The sequence below is a fragment of the Uloborus diversus genome, chromosome 9 (genome assembly GCF_026930045.1).
Source record: "Uloborus diversus isolate 005 chromosome 9, Udiv.v.3.1, whole genome shotgun sequence".
NCBI lineage: Eukaryota > Metazoa > Arthropoda > Arachnida > Araneae > Uloboridae > Uloborus > Uloborus diversus.
Genome location: NC_072739.1, coordinates 7,968,799 through 7,993,387, shown reverse-complemented (window position 1 = coordinate 7,993,387; position 24,589 = coordinate 7,968,799). Strand labels below are relative to the sequence as shown.

Below are 24,589 nucleotides of genomic sequence, written 5' to 3'. Positions count from 1 at the left end.
ATAGCAAATTGGCGAGAAATTCGTCATCCATTATTTGTAAATATACAGGCGAACCAAATGACCTTTTAATTTTCTACTACGGGCAAAGCCGTGCGGAGGTACCACTAGTGGTGCTATAAAAATACCATAGCAAGCAATTTCTGCTCCTCAGTTTGTACGCTTTTGTTAAATGGCAAATTTTTCGTAGCTCTCTTTTACTCCTAGAAAGCCTATTGAAGTGGTTTTTTTTCTTTGGGGGGGGGGGGGGGAATGTATGTTACAACAAATCTTAAGTCAAAATTTTGTTTGTTTGTTTGTTTGTGTGTGTGTGTGTGAAAATCGCGAGTCAAGGTATGACGGGTGTGAAAATTGCTTCTACATTTGAACGAAGCAATTGCCTGTTTGGTGATATTTTGATAGTTGAAATTTTTAAGCCTAACTCCCGTGGATGAACCCTTAACTCCAGTAGATACCATGCGTTGTAGAACACTTTTTCGTTCCGTCATTCCCCTGAAATGACGCTGTCTTACCAGTAAAACAGTTAAGTGACCGGATCCAGTTCAGCCTTGGTTTAACGTTACAAAAACATACTATCAAATTTTCATGGCGTGGCACGAGTTTCCATGCTGATGGCGTGAGGAGCGTTACTCGATCATTATTACATATATATTTATACATACAAGGATTTTAAGTAAAATTTGGAAAAATTGTCCAATAGTGGGGCAAAAAAAATCGCCCCCTTTAACATTTTGTATCATTTAAAAGAGCTTTCTTTCAGCACAAGATTAAAATAAAATTGATAACGTAAGTTAAAAATTAATGAGAATGTTTTTTTTTTTAAATTTCGTTTCTAAAAACGAAAATTGTCCTACATAGATTTCCCATTATTCTTAAAAGGTTGATGATAGATTGCCAGTTGGGAGAACATTGGAGAAAAATGGTTCAAATAATTGAACTACGTTTATTGCATTTTAAGTTAAAGCACATTTTTGCCATTTATGTTTAGCTTTTGAATGTATTTTCACTTTTGCACTGCATTTAGTATGTTTATCACTTGCACTTGCTTTTTTGCCTGATGTTTGCCTTTTGTTCTTTTTTCTCCTTATGCACAGGAGCAAACCTCCGACTCAAAAACATGGAACGAGGTTGGGGTAAGTTCTATTTTGTTTTTTAGGCTGTTTTCTATTATTTATTGATGCACTGCCGTTTTATTTATTTTGTTATTTTGTTTGAAAAAACTACATTTGTGTTATAACGTTCTACTTTTGAGAGAGCGTTCGAAATCGGTACTCTGCACCTCCTTTGCCTCATTCTAAACTTTGACAGACTTGAAAAATACAAATAATACTTGTTATTGTTTGAAAAATTTCGAAGTGTTTCACTGTGAAGTATGCTCTAAAGTATTGTTTTCTTTACTTACACTGTGACTTATTTGATCTGTTTCAAATAATGTTAAGTGTGATGTAAAGATGCATTCGTTTTCAGACTAGAAAGTGAGCAAATAACTAGCAAACTAAGGAAGTTAGAAAAGAAAAAAAGAAATGCTATCACTTTCAAACACCTGTGATAAATCATAACTTTGTTGTAGTTTCCCCCAAAAGCTTTTTATAAGAATCAATATGCTTTTCTGCTTATGGGGTACATATTATTATCATCATTATTTTTATTCATTTATGAAAGCGTTAAATTGATGAGCGTTTTAATTCACGAATGTCGAACTGCCGGCCGTCGTTAAACCCTGTAAAACTGTTTTCATGTTTGTTGTAGTAAGTGCGCAGAGAAATCAGCGAGCATGAAACGCTGTTTTATTTTTGCATTGAGATAAAACTCGATTGATTATTACCGATTGTTATTCACTTGCGAATCGAATACAATCTTTCCTTCTTCAATAGCTTCAATATTTTATATTTTAATCATAAATAGTTTTGTATTAGAGCCTTTATGTTCACGAATATTGAACTGTTGTCTTTAAACCCTGTAAAACTGCTTTCATGTTTGTTGTAGTACGTACGCAGAGAAATCAGCGAGCATGAAACGCTGTTTTATTTTTGCATCGAGATAAAACTCGATTGATTATTACCGATTGCTATTCACTTGCGAATCGAGTACAATCTTTCCTTCTTCAATACCTTCAATATTTTATAGTTTAATCATAAATAGTTTTTGGTTGGAGCCTTTAAGTTCAGGAATGTCGAACTGCCGTCTTTCACCCTGTAAAACTGTTTTCATTTTTATTGCAGTACGTGCGCAGAGAAATCAGCGAGCATGAAACGCTGTTTTATTTCTGTATTGAGATAAAAACTCGATTGATTATTACTCTTTACTTGCAAATAGAAAAGTTTTTCCCTTCTTTAATAGCTTCAGATTTTTATATTTTACTCATAAATCGTTTTTATTTATTTCAAACAGTGCATGAAAATAAATGACAATTTATTTTCGTAAATGTTTTTATATAATGGACGTTCTTAAAACCCTGTAAAACTGTTTTCATGCTCAATGCAGTCGGTTCGCAGAGAAATCTAAGCGCATAAAATTTCGATTTTTACGTTCTGGTAAAGATGCATTTGTTACTAAAATGACAGTTTTCATGTTAATATATATTTTCTTTTAATTTAAATGCCAATTTTTCTCGAGTTTTAAATGTTTAGTTACTTACTATGCTTCTACAAGAAATGTATTTGATTGTGAAGGATTTTTTGCAAAATTGCTCGGTGTTTTTTCAAAACTTTAGACATGCATTAATTTTACTATCACTTAAGTACAAGTAGTCAAACGAGATTGTTTGAGAAAAATGAAATGTTTTTCTAATGATATATTTTCTAATTGATTATTAAAAATAATTTTGATCAAATGAATGAGTAAATAAAAGGAAGAATGAATAAATAATGAAGTAATAAGAGAGTAAATAAATTAATTAATTGAATATATATGAGAAAAATAAATAAATGACTAACAAAGTGTGAATAAGTAACACAACGCTTGAATTAACGAGTAAATAAAGTGAATTAATTAATAAAAAAATGTAAATAAATTTATTGACAAATCAATACATAAGGGTTTTAATGAATAATAAAGCAATAGACGAATAAATTAATTAATACATGAGAAAAATAAATGAGTGAATAACTGAGTGTGAATAATTACGAAAATACATAGATGAATGAATAAATAAGTGAATTAATAAATGAATAAGTAAATGAATTGACTAAAGAGTAAATAAACAAGTGTTTTAATAAACAATGCAGCAATAACCGAATAAATAATTAAATAATACATGAAAAAATAAATTAGTGAATAACATAGTGCATGAATGAATAAGTAAGTTTATAAAGGAATAAATGTAGATGAATTGATTAATGAATAATTACATAAGAGTTTTAATGAATAAATGAATAATTACACTAACTTAAATGAACTATTTATATCTGGCAAATTGCATTAAACATTTAAAATCAAAACATGCGTGGAATAAACTAAACAATTACTGCACTGTACATCATTGGAAATCAATAATTATTAATAAAGTTAATTGCAAAAACTGGATCGTATTGCTACAACAAAAATTGTTTTTGGTAAAACCACAAAAAGCTTACAATGTGTGCATCAAATTTTAAAAGTGACTTGTTTTATTATACATTTTGATCTTTAGAGCTATTTATGTTTTGACAACCATATGTTTAAGAACATAGTTAAAATGTTGCTAGGTAGGTGGTGCTAAAAACTGAAAATATTTTACCATTTAACTTCCCCCTCATTCCCCTAATTACTTTAAAGTAGGAAAACCTGAAAATATTTCCAGAAATAACAGAGTTTAATGTTTAAAATTTTCCTAAGCACTGTAAATTGGCTTTTATGGTCACAATGGTAGGTGTGCGGTGAAATCTTAAAGAGCTGACAAAACTCTTTGAGCATTTTTCAGGTGTTTGCGATTAATGATGGATTTAATTTTAGACATAAAATAATTGTTGCTCAAATGTTTAAAACATTTAATATTTTAAATAATCATGTTTGATACTAGCATTTATAAATGTTTAAAATTTCAAAATTTCTGAAGATTGCAAATTTGCTTTCATGTTCAAAATGTTAAGTGTGCTGTGAAATCAATAAGTTTCCAAAACATTTTCATCGTTTGATAAAGTAACACGTTTTACTTATATTTTCTTTAACGATTCATCAAATATATCAGCATTTTTCATGTTTTTTTTTCAAATATTAAATATAAATTATGAAAGCAATTAATTATATTCAAGCGATATTTTTACTCGACTGGATCTCCGGATCTTTAAACCCTGTAAAACAGTTTTCCCGTTCAGGGTAGTTACAACGCCAAGAAAACAACAGGCACTGTATTTCGCCCTTCATTTCGACTGAGAGATGAAAGCGTCCTGAATTGACTCAGAAAAAATGTTGGTTTCTTTTCCTTTAGGTGCTTAAATTGTTAACAAAATTAGTTATCATACATCTCAAATGTGAATTTAAAGTGACTTAGAATAGCTATTAAATAAAGCTTATTTTCTTAATCAATTCTTGCAATATTATGTCAAAAACATGCATAAATTTCAATACGAATTAATGGACATCACTTCAGTATAAACCTATACCGTTGGTAATGGAAAAATGCTCATTGATGTCTTAAAATATTGTTCAATGTCCATTCTCCTAAACCTTACAACCATTTTAAACTAAATACTAATCTTGATTTCTTTTTCTTTATTTTTTAATTTAATTTACTTTCTTTTATGCTGGTCTTACCTCAATAAGTGCTGCTTTTACCTTTTATATTAACATAATTAATTAATGCGTAATGTATCTTTTTCTTAAACTTTTTTACCTTTGTAACCGTATTAAATGTTTTATTAAATTAAATTAAGAATTACCTTTAAAAACTTCTTTTGCATAAAATCTATCATTATTGTCTAAAATTTCTTTCGAATATAAAAGTTTCAAAAAGATTTCCGAGACCTTTGAAATGTTGTTTTAAATTATGATTATTGCATGTGTCTGGAAAAATGCTCGCGTAGCAATTCTCTGAATTTAATAATCTTTTTCTACACAAAAAATAATCAATACGCTTTGAATTGAATTTTCTTTCTTGCCTGGGGTTTGTTTATTTCTCCGTCATTCAAGTGCTCCATGATTTTTTTCCCCCTCTCCGAACTCCAAGAATGTTGTCATTGGAAGAAAACAAAGAAAAGAGAGGAGAAAAATCGAAATGAGCAAGTTTCTTTTTCTTCAGTTTAAAATCGATGAAGGATAAAAAGCAAACCTCACGTGGGAAATCGAAGCATAGAATAAACATCCTTGCCACCTGAACATTCGAATCGTGTCTCTCCACCCCTTCTCTCTTCCACAGGAAATCATCTCTGTCGTCCCCCCACCATTTTTTTTACTTTTTATTTTAAACTGATAACGACGCGGTTGCTATGTTCATCGCTGGTGTTTATTTTTTCTGAATGCTCTTTTTAAACTACGTTAGTATTTCTGCATAGGTTGTTGGTATTTATAAAGACTATTACGAAAAGAAATTTAATATTCAGCATCCTTTAGGGCTAAATATTACATTTTATTTCATAACAGTCTTTATAAATCATGTTTTACGCATGATTTATAAAAGCATTACGTCGCTTTTCTTTGTTTGATTTTGGTATGATGTACTTGCTTTTAATGTTGGGTAGATTTTCAATCTTAAATCTTTTATTAATGATTAAATTGATTGAGACTTTATAGAGACTTGAATTTTTTTAAGTTGGAGCTTTATTTAAATGCTTTATATTCTTGTTAAGTTCATCTGCCATTTTACTGTGCTTAGATTGTAGGAATCATCTTATTGTCTCATAATAAATACGTCAAATGAATTTAAGGAAATATTGTTGCGTCAGAGTAAATTACAAGTTTTGTCGCAAGCAATGATTTCTTTTTATAACCTTTACAACTTTAGATAAGGTACAAAGCACAATTAGTTTTAAAAAAAGGGCTCTTTTGTAGTGTAAATCTTCCCTTTGTTTACTATATGACACTAATCTATTTGTTAGACATCACGATACGCATAAAAACCGTTTAAAATAAAATCAATGCATTAAAAATCTTTTAGACTTAATATATTAATTACGATTATAAACAGGAAATGTTAACACTTACAAAAAAAATTCCTTTTATATTTTCCTCTCCTGTAGTCAAAAGTTTTTTAACCTCTAAATAATGTTGAAGTGACTATGGACAGAATATTCTTGAATGGTCTACAAAATAAACTTTCGAAGTGAAATTTTTTTTAGATTTTTGCAATAAAAAAACTCTTCAGCTGATTAATTGACGAAAGAAAGCATTAGTTGACTCATAAGCCTTCTTGTATTTTCAGTTGTTGACTAATATAAACTGTTGAACAGCTATTTCGCTCGTTTTTACTTTATAAATTTTTATTTTTTTTTTCAGCTCTTAATTATAACGCTCAATGTAATTTTCCCCCAGTTTTACTTGGTATTGTACAATAAACGGTTTGACTAATATAATAAGAGCGATACTTTTTCCACTATTTTGCAATGCTCATATTACCTTTTTCTTTTCTTTTCTTTTTTTTTCTCTCTTTTGTGTATCGGTGTATGTTTTACATTAGAGAGAATCCATGGTTACCTTTGCGTAGTGAAAAAATATTTACTTTTTTTTTTTCCTTCTGATTACTTACGAAGCTTTGATTTAGAGCTCTGCTCAACAAACATTGCAGCAAAATCTTAAAAGAGTTTGGAATATTACAAAAATTTTCTTGTCAACTTGAGCCACAAATCGGACTGTCTGAGCGCAGCCTTTCCATTAATAAATTAAATAATCGAATCATGTCACAACTACAGGTGTCAAGCCCAAACCCCTTTTTCCTTCCTGATACGTGCCCCTCTTTTAACTGATCAAACAGAAGAAAGGTTCTTCTTTTTTCCACACCGATGATCTTTTTCGTGGTCCATCCCCTTAAATGAGTAGATCAATAGAGTTAGAACGATCCTTTCTCAGTTGTGGGCCCGTTTGCGCCCCGCGCGCGTGCGCAAAGGTGCCCCGCTGGCCCCTCTGGTATGCCCCCTTAAGGAACTCCTGCCCTCCCCACCCTTCTGAGGGAGCCAGACAGATGGTTTTGGCCGCACCTCCCCCCTCCTGTAAATCAATAGGCGAGGGCGCCAAGGCCTACGCTGATTGCACAGATTTGGCGAACTTTTCGCCTTTTATCAGATAAGAGCAACTGTTTCTGTTTTCGGTGTTGCTTAAACTACTCACCAGATTTCACCATGCAGTCGAGCCCGCTTAAAGAAGTTGCAAATTCGTCACGAGAAATTATTCTAACTAGCTGCGTCGCCCGGCTTTGCACGGTCTACCTCAAAAATATAAGTTATGTCAAGTGACACTTGTTCAACACTCATTCTTGAACAAAAAAAAATCTGAAATTTGGCGGCAGATTGCGGAAAAATAGCCAAAAAGTAAATATTTTAACTCCTCCGATTACAGGAAAAGCCTTTAAAACAAAAGCCAGAATTTTACTTGTTCATATTCGAGAAACAAAAATGGCAACAGATCTTTCGTATCAATGATTTTCTTCACGCTATAATTTTAATAAGAGCATTAATGCCGAAAGTTGAGATGAAGCACTAAATAATAATTTGAATGGAGGAAAGCCTTCGAAAAATAGGAATTTTATGTCGAAATCTAAGTATCATAATTAATTCGCAACTCCAACAAACTATAGGGGGCGCTGCAGCCACTGTCTAATGGCCGATGAAAAAACTAAAACAAACGCACGCTGTAACACATAAATTGCTTCTAAACTTAGGAAATGATAGATATTTTTGTTCGCATGCATGATTTTTTTGTTCTTTATTCATTTGAAAAGATTTTTCAAAGTCTTTTGGTTATTCTGACCCATGTAGAAAGAGATTAGAAATCAAAAAGTATTACGAAAGTAAAAAATTAATGCAGAACACACAGTAAGTTGTTCTGAAGCAGCCATTTTCACGATGTTGAATTCGGAATTCATAAATTTTTGGTTCGCTTCGAACGGCATTTTCATTTTGTACCGTTTTTTCTATACATTAGTACATATTAAGTTCAGTTTCGTGACATTTCCGGCATTTGTTGACATTTTTGTCACATAGTGCACATACGTGGCAGACTGTCAAGAGTAACGTTTAACACTAGATAATTTATTTCTATGACTATATGATTGGATATCAAAAGAAATCATGCATTTAATTCATTCGTCATGGAAATGATTTACCTGATATGCGAAATCTTGTCAAGATACATTATTGTTTCACACAATTTTAAAACCATAACCCTATAAACAGATTTTTGGCGAACTTTTATTTTTTATTGTTCAAATTCTTAACGTTCTTTCTGGATTTTTCAATCTGTTCTGCGATAAATATTTTCAAGAAAATTCATTTGCATACTGTCTATTTCAGTAGGATAGTGTAGTAACAAAGGTTATTTAAATCATTTATGTGGAATTAGGTTAAGGAAAAGTGTCCAGTCAATGTTGTTAAGTTCGTTTTTTTTTTCATCGAATTGAAAAACTGATATTTATTCAAATTCACTCAGAACAAGATAAATAAAATGTGTACTCACTGTTTATATCAGATATTTTTGATGTTACGCTGTTGCGGATGACGATTCCAAATGATGAATTACGCAAATAAAAAAAATACACATAACAAACTATTTGTTTTGCCCAAAATGAACACATGGAACGCAATGTTTTAGTTTTGTCGGCAGTTTTGTAAATCTCCGCAAGGTAGCGTATTCGAGCGCTGGAGTTGCGAATAGTTTTTAATTGATATATCCGATAATTATTATCAGAGGATTATGTTAAATAGCCAAACATGAAGACGGGAAGATGACGAATCCATCGATACCTGGTTCGATGGTCAGTTCACTCGTTCGGGAGAAGTAACTCGGGCATAGATGACTACATGCATACATGACCACATAGATACATAGGTACATACATAGATATATACGCTCAGTTTTTATTATATAAGATATGCAGGATATTCCATCGACTATATATATAGGATCAAAATGAAAAAAAGAATCAAGTTAAGTATGTTAAAAATATTTTTTCTTTTAACCAACATTCCAATAAGCGGGTTCTACTGCAGTGCAGATCACTTTCTAATTTCTGGCCTATAATACAGAGGAACAATTTTTTTTAACAAATTTTCTGCTAAGTTAGATTAATGAGTTGTTTCAAAGTGAAACAGGCATGCTGGTTTCAAAACTGTAATTAACTTTATTTTACTCCGTTTGGTTTCTCTTTCTCTCTCTCTCTCTCTGCACCTTGTGTGAATGTAACCATTCTCCACGGTAGAGCGCGTATTACAGGAAGCCCTATTGTTTTCTCATAGTGGCCAATATGATTTTTTTTTTTTTTTTTTGAATGAAATAAATTGTTTCTTTTCCAAAATATTATTGTTATTATATGTGACAAATTTTAATTCACTTTATTATCGTGGCTAAAAAAAAAGAAAAGAAAGAAAGAAAGAAAAATGAGTTAGGAATGCAAAATAATTCCCAGGTCATCAGTAACTCAAGAACTTTTTTTTAATTTTGTATTGAGGTTGCAATGTCTGTAATTGTTGCTCGCCTAAAAATTGTTTTTGAAAAAAAGAAAAGCAAGTAGTTTCAAGTATCTTTTTCTCCCAAATGATTTTGCTGTGCGCTGCAATTGCAACTTTTCAAAAAAAAAAAAAAAAAAAATCATTTCATAAAAAAAAAAAAAATAATACCAAATGATCTTTGCAATACTTATGTAAAACAGTAGGGTAACGGCCTCAGTAACAGGCAATCGTAAGTTTGGATTTAAATAATAAGAGTTTTAGGCGAGTAGAACGGATGTTGCTGCGACCCATGAATACGGTGCAACCATCTAGTGTTATGAGGGTGAGTTTTACGAGCCAGTTGGTATTGACAAGGCAGTGGTGGAAGGTTATGAACAGCTAACACGAGGTCTGCCGGTGTTTCATGTTCATTTGAATTTAATAAGGTTTTAGAACAAAAAAATAAAGAACTTTTGCACATTTTAAAGAGAAAAGGGGAATTCTGTCCATTACTCATCCTTTCCTCATCCTATCTGTTGCTGGGTATCATCAGAATTGTCGGTGTCTGTTACTGGGGGTCGGACCATTTTTCGAAATTGAACAAATAAAAATATAATTAACTCATTCAGAGGATCCAGAAGCAGCCGAACGTCAGATGAGATGTAATTGCAGGAAAGAAAAATAGTTTTAAAATGTCTAAATACTTTCAAAGGGTCAGAAAATTGAGTTAACCTGAGGGCGATGTCTTAAGCATGTCTGTTATTGGTGCCGTACTTAGAAAAAAAATTAAGTAAATTATGCAAAAATTTCATTTTCCCCCCAAAATAATGCTAAAGTAGATCCAACTAAAATAAAATAAAAAGTAATAATTAAAAATAATATTTTAGAGGCTCTGTGCCCCCTATTTTTTTTTTTTTTTTTTTTTTTTTTTTTTTTTTTTTTTTTTTTTTTTTTTTTTGCTGAGACATTTGTTACTGGCTGCTTCCCAAGTTTTCGGACGCGTATTGTTAAAACAACCAGCTACTCATTTCACTCAATCTGCATATTATTTATACTTGCTTTCGCAAATAGATTGTAACAATCGTAATACATTTATCGATTAGGATTGGAGGGACAATTGGATCAAGTAGAATTCACTCATGCGGAGAAACATTTGTTCTAAACCGTTGAATCAATTGTTCGGTTCACTCTGTTTCTGATATTATTCTCATTCTAGTCAAATACCGAGAGTTGCCAAGTGCTACTCTATCCCCAACTGAATTAGTTCTTCTAATGCTTTACTGTTTTGACTTCTTACTGTTTTCCAATGTCAAATTGATTAAAACAGAACTTATACGTAATTGAGAAAGAAATGAATATTTTTGTTCTAAAAAGTAAATGTAAAATCAGCAACGTTACTAATGCATAAATTTGCAAAAAAAGAAAAAAAAAATCGCAGACACGTGTTTTGGTGTTACAAGGAACCTTTTTTTAATGCAAAAAAATGTGCTTGTGGATGTAAAGACATTGCGAAAGACCAAAAGAGATTGGAGACATAATAAAATAAAATAATGATAGTAATAAGAATAATAACATAAATTAAAATAAAGAAAAGTATTCAGCAAAAACAATGTAACTTAGGATTTGAAATCAACCACAAATAGGATCATATATCTAATTTGCTAACTTTCACAACCAAGAAAATAAATAAATAAGACCAGAACAAAAATGTTATTATTTAACATTTAAAAATGTTGTAGAACTTTTGATCACTGATCAATTCAAAGTTTTGTGAACTTTCGGAATTTCACATAAGAATTCGAAAATTCAGAGAAGCTTCAACTCTGATTGACCGAGTTTTAAAATTGTAAATTGACAAAATGTAAAGATTTTCTTTTTTCTTTCTCTCTTTTTCAAATTTCTACTGCAGAATCCAAAAAGGGCGTAATATTGCGTTCGTAATGGTTAAAATATATCCTAGAAAATTATTGAATGGATTTTAGATTTTAAACTGTAGATATAAGCTAAAACTGCAAAATTGTTGAAGATGAAAGCTTCTTTTATACAGTTTATAGGCGGATCATTGATCTGGCTTTCAATATTAAGACTATTACCCTCTTAACAACAGCGAATCATAGACTTTTAAAACTATTTTTCTCTCATGCAACTACATCTCATCTAACGTTTGACTGAGTCTGGATCCTCTGAATCGGTTAGTTCTATTTTTATTTGCTCAATTTTGAAAAAAGTCCGACCCCCAGTAACAGACACCGACAATTCTGATGATACCCAGCAACAGACAGGATGAGGAAAGGGTGAGTAATGGACAGAATTCCTCTTTTCTCTTCAAAATGTGCAAAAGTTCTTTATTCTTATATCTAAAAACTTATTAAATTCAAATGAACATGAAACACTGAAAGACTTCGTGGTGTCTGTTTATAACCTTCCACCACTGCCTTGTAAATACCAACGGGCTCATAAAATTCATTCTGATAACATTAAATGGTTGCATTGCACCGTATTCATAGACCTCACCAACATATATCATAGACCTCACCAATACCAACGAGCTCATAAAATTCATTTTGATAACATTAGATTGTTGAATTGCCCCGTATTCATAGACCTCACCTACATATATCATAGACCTCACCAATACCAACGGGCTCATAAAATTCATTTTGATAACATTAGATGGTTGCATAGCACCGTATTCATAGACCTCACCTACATATATCATAGACCTCACCAATACCAACGGGCTCATAAAATTTATTCTGATAACATTAGATGGTTGCATTGCACCGTATTCATAGACCTCACCAACATCAATTTTAAACACCTAAAATTATTTGAATCCAAACTTACTACTGTCTATGCTTTTTTTTCCTTCAAATTTTGTATTTTTAAAAATTTTGTTCATACTTTTCACTTTTCAGCTAGTGTATTTCTTTCTTTCTTAAGGTAAATGTTCTTCGGTTAAATCGGAATCATTCCCATATAATCCAGTCGCTCCGTGATTCAGAGTCGCAGCCTTCTACCCCCTCGCCTCCTGTCATAAGGCAAAACGATTGCTGTCCCACAATTTACGTCAAAATAAAGAGAAAAAGGCGTGCTTTTATTTTGATTGATATTTTGCGGAGAAATGGGGAGGCCACAATATATAACAGAGACTTCAATCATTATTTCGTATTTCTTTTGCATTGTTCCTTACAAAATGCCTCTCGAAAGTACATATTCAATTATTCTGCTTTTTGTTCCCAAAACTTTTTTCAACAACTTTTGTACCTTTTCGGTCAACATAGGCATTTTTAGTTTTTTCAAATCATGTATAACATCTAATAAATTATATGGTATTTTTCTTAAATTAAAAATTTTTATGAGTAAAATAAGGTGACGTAAACGTTTTTCATCCATACTTTTCCGAACTTAAACCGAATTATTTGAGTTTCGGTTGCACTTTGAATGCTTTCTCGTTTTCACCACAATTAAAATATGTTAATGTCCTAGTTATTGTTTATCAAGTACTCGAATAAGAAGCAGTTAATATTTATTATCTGAAGTACGACAAGTAATAATTGATTTACGTTGCGCATTTATCTTTTTAATTTGAGCTTTAAGTTATTAACTTTGAATGCACAAAGTTTATGTATTTAAAAATAATAATAATTTTTTCTTTCTGTCTACTTTCTAATGGGGCTTCATTAGAATATTTAGCCTTTCGCAGACATATCCCTCGATACGGCGTCCAGTGTTTCATGTGCCACCCTTAAAACGCATGTCAGTGGCACAGATAATTTTGACGCCGAGTTTCCCACCAGATGGAGACACCCGAGCTCTTTTCGATGCGAAGCTGCACTATGGATTTAATTTTGCCGAAGGCAAAAAAATAAATAAGTAAAAGAGCAAGCTTTTTATAAATAAGTAGTACCCTCCTACTGCTTTCTAGTTAACGTTCGTATTAAGTAACTATTCACCGACAAATTTAGAAGTATAACCAACACATCTTAATAACTATTTTTTTAAATATTTATGTGTTCATTATTTATTTATTTATTTATATATATTTATTTATTAGTTGTTATTGTTATTATTATTCTAATTTTATGTCCTGTTTACAATGAGTGCTTTTAACCTGTCACCTTCGAGATTTCACAATAACATATGATGGAGGAGTTCCTTAATTCCTATTCTGGCGCTAGATGAGATTGATTCGTGACTTCTTCCTTGCACTTTAATTTCAATGCTCTCCCAAATTGATTTAATTTAATCTTGGAGCTTAATGGATCGCTTGAAACTGTTTCTCTGTACTCTTATTAAGTGACATGGTTAAAATTTTAATCTCCGCTCGCTTTTCCCATTAAGTCAAAATTAAGTTGGAAATGATTCTTGTTGGAGAAATGTTTCTCTTTTGCTGTTTAGTTCGTGAAATGATGGAGAACTAAATTAGGTACTCATTTTGGAAGGTAGAATAAACTAACTTCTTAAAGTGAGATTTTTAATATTTTCCTTACAATTTCTACGTATTTCAGTTTGGTCGAAGTTGTTTCATATTTTAGTAGGGGACTGTGGGGCAAAGTGAAATGGTTAAGATGACGGAGCTTTATCGAAATTAACAAATTGGAAATTTGTTTTGAAAATTACAGTACATAAAGAAATAATATTGTATTTTATAATAAAACTTGCGTTGAAACAGTATTTTTTATTTTTGGCCGTAAATTTGATTTACAAAAGAAAAGTGGAAAATGTTCTCCTTTTTTTTCATGGGGCAAAGTGAAAAATAAAATATTTTTCTAATTAAATATTTTCTATTCGATTATAAAACATATTTTTGATTTTTTGATCAAAGGTATCAGTAAATGAAAGGTTGAATGAATTAATGAAAAGATAATGAATCAATAAACGAATAAATAAATGAATAAATCAATTAATATATAAAGAAAAATAAATGAGCTTCTGAAAGAATGAATGGATAAGAAAATAAGTGAATGAATGAATGAATAAGTGAATTACTAAATGAAGGAAGGTAAATGAATTAGTTAATAAATGAAAATGTAAGTGATTTAGTAAATTATTGAATGTAAGAAAACAAAATGAACTATTTTTCTTTGTCCCATCTACTTTGCCCCGCAAGCACTTGACTAATTGTGAAAAATATTAAAAATACAAATAAGCTAAATGTTAACTAAATACCGCACCGAGTATTAGAAAGCTTTTTTACAAAATCTTTTTTAAAAAACTTTAAAGAACAAGTAACTAGGACAGGACAATGGGGGGGGGGGGGGGTTCCTTCAGTCAAAAGTACTACTTTTAGTCATTGAAATGGATAGAATGAGCAAAAAATAAAATTACATGAACCCAAAAAATACTTTTATTTTCCCAACAGTTTTTTTTTTTAATTAATTTTTTAAAATGTCCGATTTTTCAAACAAGGCGTGGTCTTGATGACGTCACAAATGATGCTCTTTGGCGCATCTTTGTACCGCGTTTCCACGTTATGATAATCAAGAAGCGAATTAAAATTGCTCTCTACGCTTGCTATCAACCATATCGTTGCCTATACACGTGAGTAAAGATGCGAATTAAATATTTTGCTCTGTGAATGGCATTTTATCATTTGTGATGTCATCGGCAAAAGCGTGAACAATAAAAGCTCACAGATTAAAATATTTTTTTGAAAATATTAAACTTAGTCAAATTATTTTTAAATGGTCAGATTCTATGCTTTTAGCATGCTGTTTTAGAAAAAAAAAATACTTCGGAAACTACCTCATTATTGCAATACACAGAGCTGTTTTAGGATTGTTAATTACCAGTTCTATCTGTGTAATACAGTTGGTGGTCATCACTCCAAGAGTGATCTGACGCGTCTCTCGTTTGACAGGGAACACACCCCATACCCCCTCAGCATATCCTCATGGGGACAAAACAAATATTATTTCTGGACTGATTATTTTTGTTACCTTAAGCGCAAAAGTGGATGATGTTGAAAGATGGATCGATTCCATAGCAAAATACTGGCCTTGGTAGTAAATTTGTTGGGACATAATCTGAGTTGCGTCGATACAGGCCATTTCCTGCACACGATTTTGATGGCTAGTGATTATCTGCAGCGCTGCTTTTTTTGCGGAAAAAAAAATCGATATTTGTACAGAGTCATATTTTTAGAGAATTTCTGTCCAGAATCACCAAATATCACGAAATGGTGGTTTTGACAGCTTTATATCGCGAAGCTATTTGAGGACTTAGAAGTGAACCTTTTTAAGAAGTACTATGATCAATCATTGAGCTATAATGTGTTTCATTGTTGTTGTCTTCGTTGCTTCTAATCCCTAGTTACCAAGGACGGATATAAGGGAAGAGCGATTTCTTGAGCCGAATTACAAGAAATCTCCCTCGGCATCTTTTCGGTACTGAAGTTTCAAAACGTTGTTTTACACGATTTTCAATAATGTCACGAAAAACTCCCTCGGAATTCTTTCAGAACTTATAACTTGAAAATGCAGTTGTGGCTCATCCCTTAACACTTTAGTGATGAGGATCGGGTCTGTTTCGAAGTTCCAAAAACTCAAATTTAGGCGATCTTAGATAATATTAGACAGAGTTTGGGGGCTCTCAAATGGAAAGTTTTTTAAATTGAGATCCAAAAAAAAAGAAAAAAAGGCAAATACAGGACACCTTTCATGACGTTAATGTAAGGAATCGGGTTCAGTAGACTCCTCCGAAGTTTTTAGAGATGGAAGTTAAAAAAAAATATGTATGTTTGAGATTATTTTCCATGATGTTAGGAAGTGGAGGTTTGGGAATTTTTTTAAAGGGAGGGTATCTGAAATCAATCGCCCCCTCCTTGAGTACTTTTTATATCCTTTCTTGTTCCCAAGCTCTATACGCGAGTAAATTAGTGGAGAGACTTCGGTTCAGTTTTAAGAGCGTCGTAGAGTCACTGCTGCAATAAATTCTTTTTAGAAGAAAAGTTGATTCAACAAAGTTGCCTCGTGTGAAGACAACGAAAAACGCCAGTCAACTAATCTACAAGCAACTTCTTTCGAAAAGTTAATTCTTTTATCCTCCTCGTTTGTCGAAGACCTAAAATTCTTCTTAACGCTCTCCTCGCCAACAATCGAACTACTGGTAACCCATCTTGAGAAGGATCAAATGAGTATTAGATGTTGAATCGTCTTTCAATGTATCCTCGCTTTTTGATCCGATTAGGTTATTCTAGGGATTCTTTTAGGAAGGTCTCGTGTATCATTTTAAACTAAGTTCGTTTTTCCGCCTTCATTAATGTAATCCCTTCTTCTTAAAAGTGTTATACTATTTGTGAAGATCTCCAAGCGGCTTAGCGGAGAGGGCAGACAGGAAGAAATCTTTTAATAACTCCTGTCTGTCCAATGGACCCGAAATATAACCCTGAATAAAAGCCGCTTGTTATTATTATTAATATTATTATTAATACTTGATAACTTTCCTGCAACTTTTCTATTTCTGATATTATGTCATTTTTATTTTTTCCATTTATTTCCTAGCAGTTAAGTATTCAGGACTATTTTAAGAACATCGTTAGAATGCTTGTTGTTATTAGCTTGTTATTATTATTATTATTATTACTTGATGACTTTCCTGCAAATTTTTTATTTCTGATATTATGTCATTTTTATTTTCCCCCTTTATTTCCTAGCAGTTAAGTAGTCCGGACCATTTTAAGAACATTGTTAGAATCCATCAAAAACTTCAGCAAAATATTTGCAATACAATGAGAAAAAATATATATCTCATATTTTTTTACTCAGAAATTCTTGAAACCTTGAATTATTGCAACATTAAGAAAACGGTTAAAGGTCTTATTAAACGTTCAATATCACTTTTTTGGATTACGTACTATGAGACCATCGTATCAGACTAATATTTACATGGAAGAAAATGTCTCTGAAGCTTTAAAATAGTATTAATTATTTTTTTTTTAATGTGGTTGTGTATACGTTGCATTTGCATATGACGACAGAAACCACATAAATATGACTTCTGTCAGAAAAAATATCTTATTTTAGTAATTACTAGCTGCGTTGCCAGGCGTTGCACTGTCTGCCTTGAAAATAAAAGTTGTTTTAAGTGACGCTTGCTCAATAACCAGGAATAGATTTTTTTTTTAATCTAAAATTTCTCGTCCACGAACAGGAAAGAGCAGTTTTACTCCTCAAAATTTAAGTTCAGTGCTTTTGCCTTAGATTTTGGATTTCTTTAAAATACCAAAAATTCAGTCTTTGTTATTAACAGGCGTAAACATTCTGTTTCATGGATTTTCTCTCCCTATAGGGCGAACCCCTCCCCCTCCTCCTTGTGAATTCCTGAGCATTAAAGGACCTCTGTGCCACATTTGGCACAGATCCGACTTAAACTGGATTTGAATAAGGAAAATACACACAGACATATATATATATATATATATATATAATCATTAAGAGCATGATAATTTATTTTTTGAAACGAACGTCAATCCCCGAAGTACTGAAATAAATTATTTTTCTCAAAGTAACCATACTTATCTATAGTTTCTGGCATCACATGCTGTGTACAACTGCATTTCAGATAAATATTTAATACTATTTTAAAGCTACAGGGACATTTTCTTCCCTACAACTGCTAGCTTGTTGCGATGGAAATGCTGTAATACAGTATTTAAAATCTTGATTGCTTTAAAAAAAAGTAAAATTAAAATGGAGAAAGAGAGAGAAAGAGATAAAATAACGGAGAAAAGTGAAGATAAAATTTCATTAACGAAAATGACTTTTCCATATTTTTTTACACAATGAAATCATCATGTTTTTAATTTCATTTTAGGCGAATCGAAAAATGCATTTATTTAACGAGGAGATAAAATTTAGTCGTTAAAAAAACCCCAATCATCATAACTGTTAAATCGACACATTATTCTCTCGCCTTGGCGTCTTTTTTGGCGAATCCTCATCTCGCGTGCTTTGGCGAGCGAACGCTCCTCTCCTTTTTGCATTAACCTCGAAGTCGGTGATCCGGTCGGCTTGAAAGCATCCGTGTTATATGTGATCCGGCATTGTGCGAGTGTTGTCTATGAGTGCACACGCTATGCCGCCGTGCGACGCGACGAATGCCACATACTGTTTGTGGCACGTAACGATCATGCCACGCCGTCCGGCACATTTTCTTGGCGTGTCGTAGGAGTTGCTTAAAATGTACAACGGTAGCAGAGGAAATCAGTACAAGTGGTACAAGTAAGATGCATTTATAATTTCTCTTTCATCTTCTTCAGTTATGAATTAATTTTTGATTGGGTAATGCACAGGGTTCGCTGATATATATCATTCGATATATATCAGATATTTATTTGGAAAATATTATGATATTTTGATATTTTCGATGTTTATTTTTTGAACAATGGTTGTTCATTTATTATTAAAAATAACCAAAAAGTTATATACTATATTTTTATGATGTATAATACATCAATAATATAATAAAGTAATATGATATTTTTTTACTTGTATTTTATATTCATAAAATTATTATTGATGTAACAATTTTAATTCATGTTGAAAGTGCATAATTAAAAATTAAACATTTGCTCACAAACAAAGAAAATGTTTTATGACTGTGCATCGACTAATGCATATTATTTATTTCTGAATTTTAAAACTTAAAGTAGCAATCAGAAGAAAAATGAGTAAAACAGCTAATGCTAAATTAATTCCATTAAAATTGATAGAAATGTAAAATGAAATATTAGATATAAATAATGAAAAACATTAATTTTTAGTCTACATATTGTAATTATAATATAAAAAAATAAATAGTGGTATGAGGGTGCATTTACTATTTTGAAGACTTTAGTTTGGGCTAATTGAAAATATCGGATATATATCAAAATATCCGATACGTATCAAAATATCGGATATTTTCGAAAATATCATAATATTTTCGAACCCTGGTAATGCATTTGCCTAAGGTGTAAAATATGAGGCTAAATCCAGCGAATCGTCGTTTTGTTTGACTTTTCTGCTTTCTCTGAAACTCTCTCAGAAATAGCCTTCCATACAATTCAATAGAAGGGTTAATTTGATACTTTCAAAGAATGAACTTTGTATAAAAAATATTTAAAAAAAAATTCTTAATTAGTTTAAAATAATTTATATTTATAAAATCTTTTAAAATTAAGGGATTTCGTTGCATTGTGTTAAATAATGCATTTTTGTGCTCCATTCATACTAATTTTACGAAGCATATATTTGTTGAAGTAAATATTTTTAACAATTTTTCCGAGTTCAGTAATAAATCAGTCTTTACATAAAATAGAAATAAAATGAAATTATAATAATTTATTATTTAAATGATCACATGATGTCATCGTTCAGCCTCATTCATCAACCTCTTTTTTTCATATGAGTTGAATTAACTTTAATTATTTATCAGTATTGTAGTAGGCATATATTTGTTCAAGTAAATATTTATAATAATTTTTCCTTGTTCAGTTTTGTCGAAGTCTATATTAAAAAGTAAAATGTTAAATTAAAATATGACAATTTATTACTTAATACCTCTTCTTCAATTATTAATCAGTTCTTATCGTCAAAAAAGCACATTCAATATTGATATCATTTCATTTGTCAAATTATAACCGGGTTTGCATGTGCTGCACACTGTTTAAAATGTCTCAAGCAATCTTGTTCAAGTTATTCATGTTTATTAAAACAAAAAGAAAAATCATCGTTTTCACACACACACACACACATGATTCATCGCACACCCACGTGTTTGTGTGTGTGTGATGATGAAACTTCGTTATTATTATTTACTTAATTTTTTATCACTTTTTATTATTGTATTACTTCATTTTTGAAGAGCTGACATAATTTCTGACCTAAGAAAAGGAATTTCAGAATGAAACTTCTCTTAAAATTTCTTGAATAAAACATGCCAGTGTATGAAAAGCTATTTACTTTCTCCACCAACTTTTTCATTCTTTTCTATTTTACAATGTTCAAAGCTGTCTTGATAAAATATTATTATTAATGGACGAAATTTTTATTTGTCATTCTCTTTTATTAGGGAAAACTAAAATGTGTAGATTTAAGTTCATTTTAGTTAAACTATTAGTTTTTTTTTAATTACTTAACCTTTTTTCTGATAGGATAATCTATGCTTATTTGTTAACTATTATGTGTAGTTTTATAAATGATAAAAAACATTTGAAATCTTATGATTAAAAACTATTTCCTCTTGATACTAGAGCAAAAGAATTGCTACAGTGGTAACAAAGAATTTTATCGACCATGGTGTCGATTACTTAACGATAATTAATTAAATATGATTTGAATCAAATGATTTTAAAAATTCATAAATTTTAATTGTTTTAAGTCCCAGAAATAGTTTGGATTATTCCAAATTTCGATTTTGACTCTTTCCGTTGGACTTGTCTTCATATGACTTTTCTTTCCTATTCCAAGTCTCTCCCATTACCTAAGCTAAAAATTCAAATTTTTTGTCATCCAACAGACACTTGAATTAGTTGTCATTTTTTAAATCATTAGTTGACACGTTTTCTAGGACTTCCTTTACCTGTCCCTCTCTCCCTCTCTTGATGAAAATAAATCCAGCAATCTTAAGGCACGTACTAAACGATGGGTGAGAAGAAAAGTATTGGAAAACGAGACCTAATACTACATTGTATGTAATTTTTTAAACTTGAAAAGAGAAAGCTGAAAAATTAATGTTGCTTCAATAATCAGTTTTTATTTAAAAAATTTAAAGCGTTACATGTGTGTGTGTAAATAATAAAACAAAATACAACTAAAAAAATATTTATCAAATAAAAAATTGCAACATTGAGTTTTGCTACATGGATCTTATTCTTTTCCATAAAGTAGCACTAAATAATCATTCAGACCTTTCATTTTGTGCATTTTCTTTTTGTACTTATGTGTGTGTGTGTATATATATATATATATATATATATATATATATATATATATATATATATGCTATATTTATAAAAACACAAAAGTACTTACGATGTAATTTTCAATTTATAATTATTTTTTTGCTGGTATTTAATGCAACAGACATCTTTGCATTCGGGTTTAAAAGTACTCATTGCTTAGGAAGATGACCAATTGACCATTGAAATTACATTCTCTTAGTATCTTTTTCTTTTTATCTAGTTCTACTTACTAGAATGTCCCTTTGATAATAGCCATGACCTTTGCCAGTTGAGCAATCTAACTATTATCTGCAGTGCTTTGCTTTATAAGATAGACCTACACAAAACAGCTGAGGGCCGATTAAACCTGCAAAAGTGTTTTCTTCTTCGGCAGAGGATTTGAGAGTAGTTTTTAAAATTCTTTACTGTACATTTAACCATCATCTAGATACGAACTTTGCCAGTTGAGTAGCAAAAGTTATTTTAAGTGCTTCCTTTGTGTTTTAAGATAGTCCTGCAGCTTGCAAAAAACAACTGAATTGTTGATCAAACCTGTAAATATGTAAACTATCAATAGGAAGGCTAAAAATAGTTTACTCCGTTCTTTATTATCCATTTCAAAGGTTGCTATAACCCCCCCCCCCCCCCTCCCCCTTTGAGAAATATAATAACTTCAGTGCTTTGCTTAGTAAGATAAGTCCTGCAGCCCAAAAATATCAACTACAATTGCTGATCAAACCTGCAAATATGTAAATCATCAATAGAGACTTCAAAATTAATTTACACCATTCTTTACTACGCATTTAGAAAGTTGCCATGAACGTTTCCTGTTGAGTAATATTAATTATCTCCAGTGCTTTGATAGTCCTGCATCCTTCAAAAAGCAGCTATAATGGTTAATTAAACCTGCAAATATGTAAGACATAAAGTTTAAAAATAGTTTACTCCGTTCTTAATTATACATTAAGAAAGTTGTCATGAACGTTTCCAGTTGAGTAATATTAATTATCTTCATTGATTTGCGTTGTAAGATAGTCTTTTACATAAAATAACTAATAGTTGACTAAACCTGCAAAATATTTCTCTTTCTTAAAATTTAAATTTTTTTCCTCCATTCTTAACTATACTAATAATTGTATAAAAATTTCTTTATGCTTTGATACATCTGGTTTATGACACAAATCTGTAATGCAATAGCTTTATGCTAAAAACCATACATTGGATTTTACAATACGTGGTTTTTTTATGCTTATTTTAAATTCATAGATCTCATTTAATATAAATTTATCTGAAAAAAAAGACCATTGCAGCTACAATCGATTACATTCATAATGATTATTTTGTTGATTATTTTTCTTTTCGACTCCTCAACTCCGACCTTTTAGAGATGGCGTGCGACATCTAATCTCAGAACCAAATCAGGAAACTGGAAAATGGTTCCGACTGGAACGAGCAAGTTCATGATCAAAAAGGAAACTTATGATCGATTCTCCAACTTTTCTTCCATGTTGCTTTTGCGTTCGCCAGGGGGTGATTAGAACAATGCCTTTTAGCAACGTTCCCCGTAAACCGTTTTGGCATTTCTTTTGGAAGAAAATGGAAATTCTATTTCTTAATCAGCGAGCGAAATCAAAAATGCAGAAGTTGTAGTTTGAATAAAAAACTCAAGTCGAAGCAAAGAAGTACTGCCAGCGCTTTTCTTTTATGGTAATTTAAAATAGAAAACATTTTGGAAGCATTTTTGTTATTTATTGCTGTTTTTAACTTAATCCAGATGATTTTTTACAAAAAAAAAAAAATATTTAAATGAAGGGACTTTAAAATGAAAAACAAAGTAAGACTCATCTTCCTTTTTTTTAATAATTCAAATGAGGCGAGTTCAGTGAACCTTACATGAGCAACAAAGCAAGTGAACGATATTTTTGAAATTTTGTGGATATTTATGCAACATAACTCGTTGTTAATTGGTAACTGCTCTAATGTACTTTTGCTGCTGTTTTGCTCATTTCTACAGCAGTTTTATCTTAACTGTATTGGTTCTCTGAACTGCTGCTTACAGTCTTACAGTTAGTTTCAAAAACAATGTTTCGTTTTCTTAAACACAGATCATTTTAATTCCCTCTCGAAATCCAGTGGCTGATTGAGCATAGGAAAAATAAACACTTTGAGAGACTAGATCATTATTGCATTTCTTTCAAATTTCAAGGATAAACTGATGTTCATAAATAGCTTTTACAATTAAATCCTATTCGACAGTCCACTGCTAGTGTCAGATTTCATAAGGGTCAACGGCTTCATCGATTTGGTCTGACTCCGTCAGACCAAAGGGAGATTAAAAACAACAACAACACAATTAAATCCTGCTAAGCATGCTGTATTCTTTTCTTGTTAGAATCAAAACATCATCCTGGAACTATTTCAGAGATTTTTCCCTCCTTTTATTAGCACACTTTATTACAATGCATCGAAATCCAATTAAAGAAAAAAACCACTATAGAGCGAGGAACAAATTTTTCTGTTCTAGAAACTTAGTTCACACACTTTAATTACAACTACTGAACATGAATATTATTAGTATTTATAATACTACTGCCAATAATTTCAAAAGACACCACGACTTATCTATCAGGTTTAGAAGTTTCTTTATTTTAAGGAACACAATTTTTTCTATGCATAATTACAACGGTGCATGGCAGTTGATATGTTGCATTTAAATTTATATTAACTATCGCTTTGATGCGTATTTAAATTTGGCAGTGCACCCCACTCAGTCTTTTAAAATACTATGAGAAAAAAAAATGAAGCGCTGTTGCTGCCATGAACCAATAGAATACAGACTGAAGATATCAATAAATAATTTTTTAACTTGCAGGTAGTAATTTAAGCACTGATGAACAATAAAAATAGATTTTTTTTTCACCAATGCTGTATGTACATTTCGTTCAGTTTTGTATGTTTGAAAATGGCTAATTCTTTTTCTTCTGTGATGAATAAAACTTTACTTGAACAGAAAAATATTTTTACAATATTCAACAGTGATTTTTATGCAATACAATATTTACCAATATTTTTAAATACACAATTTTTAACTTTTATCAATGAATATTTGACT

The 24,589-nt window shown here is 31.0% G+C and overlaps 1 protein-coding gene across 2 annotated transcripts in view; it reads left to right on the top strand.

Moving 5' to 3' along the window:
* LOC129230050 (neuron navigator 2-like) overlaps positions 1 to 24,589 on the top strand; it is a 223,189-nt gene that overhangs the window by 20,167 nt on the left and 178,433 nt on the right. Inside the window, exon 2 of one of the 2 annotated variants that reach the window (XM_054864435.1) lies at positions 1,092 to 1,130. Coding sequence is in view for 1 of the 2 variants with exons in the window: in XM_054864434.1 (XP_054720409.1) it covers positions 18,735 to 18,775 (41 nt within the window). In the remaining variant the exon portion in view is untranslated. Of the gene's footprint in view, positions 1 to 1,091; positions 1,131 to 18,581; positions 18,776 to 24,589 lie in introns of those variants that run through there. The other variant, XM_054864434.1, reaches the window with a different exon arrangement.